Raw genomic sequence first — 7,132 nt, 5'->3', positions numbered from 1 at the left:
TAATAATTAGACAATTATGAAATCATATATTTTCAATATATATAAATTTCAGCTGAACAAGTTATCGATCTGGGCAGGGACGGCAGCAGAGCCGTAGGCTTCCCATGGCACGCAAGGCCGCGTTGGAACTCAACCAGCGCTAGCTGAAAACACAGAATATACACAGAATATATACAGAAAACATGCTAGAAATAATAAAAATAATTATTATAACGATTCCCTAATAATTCTGCACTTTTTTAAAGCAATTGCTAGAAAAGGAGCGCGAAAATAATCAGGAGGATTTACTTATCAACTCTCTTATGTTAATCAGGTTAGGCTGAAAAGGAAAATGGCGATACTGTCAGGGTGAGTAGTGGCTTTATGACTTAATGACTTTACGAGTGTCTTTGGTATAACGTTTTCAGGTTTGGGTATCTTAAAGGGGAAACACCATTTTGTAATGGTTAATACTCCCATCTTGAAAGGGAACCATGAAAACAATTACAGCCTTAATTGTGATATGCAGTATTATGCAACTATTGTATTGTTTATTTTCTGATCATTCCTGCTTCACCTATTCACCTGAGTAATGCTGGACCTTGGAAAGGGAAAAACAAGAAGTCATTTTTAACTATTTTTATATCGTAGATGAGCTGTCATCATTTCATCAACAAAAGTGTTTTGGAAAACATGGGATGAAATCCATGGTTAATGAGATATAGTGGAGGTGGTAGTATGTATGGTATGTCACACTTTACATATCTGGAAACATGCATCCAATTGTGATGAACCTTGGTACTAACTTTATTTAGCATACAGTAAGTCATTGAGAATAAAAGATCAGATTGTGGGGATATATAGTGTCTCTTTCTATACATCAGTCCATCTGTATGTCACACATTTGAGAACACAAGAAGTTATGCCTACTGTAAATCAGTCATTTTTACCAGGATACTAACACCTCATTTGCTACATAATGACATCTAGGTCTTAAATACCACCTATCCAATTTTCATGAAACTATTTATTGATATTTCTTATTCTATAATATCCTGAACATATTGCTATACATCATGTTGTTTAAATGAATCAAAGCAGTATTATACTGCTAAGTGCGGGTTACTTGTAGTATCCAAGTGACACTGCTGTTTCAAGAGCTCTTTGGCGTCTGAGTCCAGCAAAGCAAGAAATAATGCTGTCAGACTGGGAAGGCATTTCCCCAAAAAAACTGTTCGTTGGTCTTCTGCATCCATCTTAAGAGCTTCCTCTATCTGACCCACTTGAAGAGAGAAAAAACATCAATAAACTGTAAATTAACAAGAGTATTAATAAGAAACTTCAAATTTTACATCAAAGTATTTCAATGGTTTGAGATTCACAAGGTGATAGGTGGAATACACCTCCTCGTTATTGTGTGCTATGTGGACACACGTATGTCGCTTTTGCCTCCTTGTTAAAAACGCCTATCTAAACAAAACAATTCAATAATCAGCATTCATATAGTAAAGAAAATAAATCATAAATTAACACATCTTTGTTTCTTATTTTGTTAAAGGGTATTTGTTGCTTTTTTCACAGTCTTTCAATTTACTATACAGGCTGCTTTCTATATGTAGGCCTATTATGAAATTGAATAAATATATTTTTGGTTGTTCTTTAAAAAAGAGTTTACCTACATGGGACATTTATTGACTCAGGAATCTGTTCATATTCTCTTAATTCCCTAGTTTTCTAATTTTTTGTTGTGAATTATTTTTAAAAAAAATATTTTTAGAGAAATTGATTGTTTCCAGTTTAAGTTTGCAAAGAAAATGGTAAATGTAACTGTTTGACAATAGGAAAACACCCATCAGATTGCAACTGATTGCACCTGTACCAAAATCTGCCAACATACCATGTTCAATGTGACGGCGCACCACTTTCTGCCATTAAGGGCCAAGTTTTGGTACGCGTACCACATTCTGACGATGAAACACTTTCTAACACTGCAGTATCCCAAGTAGATTTCCTTTTATGAAGCAAAATACAATGTTTATTATCATACTATACGTGTCAATATGATACTGCAATCAATTTTCACATACATTTCTTATCAATTACCTTATGTCATCATTCACCCTGTAAATATATATTTTCCATGGATCACGGGCAACAGTGAAACAGACTTCAAAAGTTTTAAACATTTTTAAACACTGAGAAAATCAGCCCAACCAGCGAAGTTCAGAATCTTTGGTAATATAGAATATGTTTGGTTACTGCACATGCAACTCACAATTCCACCCAACTTACACAAACCACACGTTAAAACTTTACCATGGTAAATTTGCACGTCAGTTTACATAGAACAATACCAGGTTTTGTGTAAGCTTTTACAATAAGGGACTGTTTAAGATTATGATTATTATTATTATTATTATTATTATTTATTTTTTACTACATTCTTGCCTTTTTATGATGTTAAAATTAAGGTTCAGAGTTGTGTTGTTCTAATATTGTGGGGTTTTTTTCTGTCACTTCATTGTGCTTGTACTGTGTCATTAGGCTTCCGCTAAGTCTATTGTTGTTGTTGAGATTATTATTATTATTATTCTTTTCACCAACAAAACCTTAAAAGTTGCATAAAATGAAAACCATTGCACAAAAAAACTCTTGAAATGTCACAGTTGTAGACACCAATGGGAACTAATGTCTACAGCTGAATGAACACAATTGGTCACATGGTTTGGCAGCCATATTGGATTTTACGACAAATGGACAATTTACAAACATCTTGTCTGAAACCACATATTGCAGAGTTCTGATAATTGGTATGCATGGTTAGATTGTCCAAGATGCACAGTGCTCGAATTGAAGCTTATTGGTTGAGTGGTATGGCGGCCATGTTGGATAACCTAATTAACACATAAATGTCTTCTTCTCCGAAACCGCTAATCTGATCGAAGCAAAACTTGGCATACATGATCCAAGTATAGTTTTCTTTAAAGTTTGCCCAAATGAAGTTGCTATAGTAAAAAAAAAAAAAAAAAAAAAAAAAAACATGGCTGCTGTGGGCAATCAAATTTCAACAAAATTGAACAAAAACTCTTGAAACTTCAGAGTAGTGTCTACAACTGAGTGAATGGCAACCAATCAAAATGCTTAAATTTCACAATAACTCCTTGGAAGCCGTAAAGTTGCTTGCAACTTCTAGTTTTTTTTGCTATTGTTATTTTTTTCTTTGTGGTTCTTGGTGTGATAGTGCACCCTCTCATTTATGTTAACTGCCTGCCATGGTATATTATAGTAGCAGGTCACAATATAATTACTCATGAACCAAGAACAAATGAGAATGGAAAAACAACATAATGCCACTATCAGGTTGGGTAACATTAGACCACTGGTGTGCAGGTTTTGTTGTCATGTGTGCTTCCCTTTTGATCATCCCACATTTTAAAGTTGTTATTCTTTGTTGCAATTCAAAAAAAATAATGTATTTTTATAATCTTACTATTTTCAGAAACATGGTTTTGAGAGATTAACTAGGAACATAAACATATTGAAGCATTTATATGAACCACAAAATGTAATTTTGTTTATTTTTTTTCCACTTTTTAATATAGTATGCTAAGTGGAATAGAATAAATTCAGCTGCAACGAATCATTTTCTATGTAACTAGTAAATACACAACGATACTGCGCTTTGACAATTGACTCATATTACACCAACTATTATATAAAACAATATTTATGTAACTCAAATTAAAATTCAAATTAGAAATTATAAAACCGTTATCATAACGCCGACAGCACGTGAGAGTGTCTAGACAAGCATATAAACAACTGTTTACAATATCACCTTTTTTTTTCCTTACTGAAATATTGACCAATATATGCTATATTAAATTGGTCCTTTGAGGAACTAATGCGAACGGAGTATGTTTATTAGTATTTCAATCATATTCACCCAATTGCTATCCTAAAAATATAAATCAGTGATATACTTATTAATGTAAACGGTATAATTTGGTTCCTGGCACATTACTCTGCTGCTTTTTCTAGGCTTTTTTTGAACTGTCTCGGCTCCCGTAGTGCGTCATTATGGAAAGAGTAATGTGACCGTAAGTGAGTTCCTGTAGTAGCAATGGGAAAGGTTTAGAGATGTCGGATTGATCTTGTATTTAAAAGGAAGCTACTGGAAGTAAACACGTTTCATGCGAGTTGTTTTGAATCTCGTTTATTCAAACAAACAAAAAATTGCTTTCTGGGTTTAACGACTGAAAAGCATACCATTTAAGAGCCAACCACGTAAAGGGTAAGTTTGTGCAACATAAATCATGTTATTTAGCCTGTTAGTTTTCTAAACTTACATGTATTTGTTTGTCTGAGGTAGTTTTCATTGAAGTGAAACTAAAACTAAAACACAAACAGTTAAACGTGGAGGTATTTTTTGTTGCTGAAACTGTGAAACTATAGCGACATGCACATAGAGGTTCAGTTCTGAAAATACGTAGCAAGTTCTTCAGCGTGGAGAAATGCTAGTTCCCGGTCCTAGTCTATTTTTTGTGCATCATAAGCAGTACATATTGCCTGCATTCCTCTCCCTATTCTTAAGAACAAAAAAAGAGGAAAGCGTAAATAGTTTTGGGTATGCACCAAAAGTGTCACCTTGATTTTACCGTGTATAATATCTATCTATCTATCTATCTATCTACATACGTACGTGTATATGTGTGTGTGTGTATATATATATATATATATATATATATATATATATATATATATATATATATATATATAATGACAAATACATATCATTGGTCACAATTTTAAGCTTTACATGTTAGGCTTTTGATTGTCAAATTCAGAAGAGACATTATAATAATAGCCATGCCACTTGACACAAGATTATTTATACTGTAGGCCAGAAGGTTCATCTTCTATCCTTAACACGCACGATATTTTTAATAACACAGATAACATACCTTTATGGTCACCTTTCCTGATGACTGACCCTGAAATGACCCAGGAAGTGCAAGTGTAAACTAACTAAGAACTTTGTCATGTTTTAAAATGAAAATTACATGTACATTACCTTTTTAAATATCCAAGTACACTTTATTTTACATTAAAAAAAATGTATTTAATACAGATGCGGGTAAAAGGTCCATTCTCTTTAAAAGCTGATGAAATGACAAAGAGATCAAATAGGCCGAGAAAGCCCAGAGATGAGGAATCCTCCGATGAAGTCACTGGTAAGTATAAATGCAGTAACAGACAAAATGTATTTTTGTATCTGTTGGGCTCTTCTTCCTGGACTTTGGGAATTACTGCAGCTTGATAGCATGTAGATATTCCTTCATATTGTCAATTTAATTTTGATTGTAAAACACAGGCATACTGTCGGGGGGGAAAAAAAATGTAGTTCACCATAATGTATAGTTTGCATGCTTACATACATATATTCAGCAGTGTGGAGTAGTGGTTAGGGCTCTGGACTCTTGACCGGAGGGTTGTGGGTTCAATCCTAGGTGGGGGACACTGCTGTTGTACCCTTGAGCAAGGTACTTTACCTAGATTGCTCCAGTAAAAACCCAACTGTATAAATGGGTAATTGTATGTAAAATTAATGTGATATCTGTATAATGTGATATCTTGTAACAATTGTAAGTCGCCCTGGATAAGGTCGTCTGCTAAGAAATAAATAATAATAATAATAATATGTGCTTGTTTATTTGCAGGTTTAACATGCCAGCATGTACGTAAGGCTGTTGATCTAAACTCTGTGAAGAAAGCGGTGTCACAGAGTCTGTGGTCTGTGTGCTCAGAATGTCTCAAGGAAAGGACTATGTATGACGGAGAGCCTGTAGGTCCCTTTGATATCTGGATGTGTCTCAAATGTGGTTTCCAGGTGAGAATCTAATTTGTACTAGGTTTCTTGTTTTTGGAGGGTTGAGCGCAAATATTGTTTGCTTTTGATTCTGAGAAACAGACTATGTCAAACAGAAAAGTACATCACACAAAAAATAAGATTATTTATTTTTCAAATATATATTTTTTTCTGTATCTTTCTATGGTCCTTTTAGTTTAAGACCTTACATTTGTCAGCACAGCTTCAAACGCTACTTTAAGTAACATTAATTCCTAACTACCAAGTGGCAACATACCTGGTTTGTGAGTGTTGTGCTAATTGATGTGATATCTTTCAAATTGAGAGTATGAGAGTGAGTTGCTTTCTGCATGCTGTAGACCTACGGGTTATAACTGAAGAGGAGCATGTTATGACCGTTCAGTCAGATTATGTACTCTTTGTCCACACCAGAGAATGGAGGATTAGTTCCTTTTCAGGCATTACATTTTTCTTGCTTACAAAAAAGGAAACCCTGTTGTCTAATGACCAACTACATTAAAACATTCTCGACAGGGAAGGCCATTCTGGTTGCACAGAACATTTGCCACCATACGTAGTTATTGGTTAAGATTGTGATATTTCATTGCTTGTTTATTTTGCCTAGCATTATACATTGTGTTACATGACAAAGGAGTTGTAGACAGACTCAACTTTTAGACAAAAAATATTCCATTATGTATGTAGATGTGGCCAAAATAGGATGGAGGTGGTATGGGCTGCTATTAACGGTCAAGCTGAGGCGCAAACAAATTCATAACATCGAATCCGTCCAGTGGGGGTAAACTTAAAACATATATGTATATATATATATATATATATATATATATATATATATATATATATATATATATATATATTATTATTATTATTATTATTATTATTAATATTATTATTATAATTTATTTCTTAGCAGACGCCCTTATCCAGGGCGACTTACAATCCTAAGCAAATACATTTCAAGTGTTACAATACAAGTATTATTATTATTTATTTCTTAGCAGACGCCCTTATCCAGGGCGACTTACAATCGTAAGCAAATACATTTCAAGTGTTACAATACAAGTAATACAATAAGAGCAAGAAATACAATAACTTTTGTTCAAGCAAAGTACAAGTGGGACAAACCACAATTCAATAATACAGCAGATAATAGTGATAGTTACATCAGGATATGATTAAATAGTGATAGTTACATCAGGATGTGATTAAATACAAAGTACTATAGGTTAAACACTTGGCAGATTACAGTATTCTGAAGTACAG

At 33.6% G+C, this 7,132-nt stretch overlaps 1 protein-coding gene across 1 annotated transcript in view; it reads left to right on the top strand.

The window, feature by feature from the left end:
- Positions 1-4,008: 4,008 nt before the first annotated feature.
- usp45 (ubiquitin specific peptidase 45) overlaps positions 4,009-7,132 on the top strand; it is a 56,658-nt gene continuing 53,534 nt past the window's right edge. Inside the window, exons 1-3 of the mRNA XM_059024588.1 lie at positions 4,009-4,273; positions 5,111-5,213; positions 5,700-5,869. Of these exons, the coding sequence (XP_058880571.1) occupies positions 5,111-5,213; positions 5,700-5,869 (273 nt within the window). The 5' untranslated portion in view covers positions 4,009-4,273. The remainder of the gene's footprint in view (positions 4,274-5,110; positions 5,214-5,699; positions 5,870-7,132) is intronic.

Source organism: Acipenser ruthenus, chromosome 5, assembly GCF_902713425.1.
Source record: "Acipenser ruthenus chromosome 5, fAciRut3.2 maternal haplotype, whole genome shotgun sequence".
Taxonomy (NCBI): domain Eukaryota; kingdom Metazoa; phylum Chordata; class Actinopteri; order Acipenseriformes; family Acipenseridae; genus Acipenser; species Acipenser ruthenus.
Note: the sequence above shows the minus strand (reverse complement) of the source record. Positions and strands in the feature narration are given on the sequence as shown.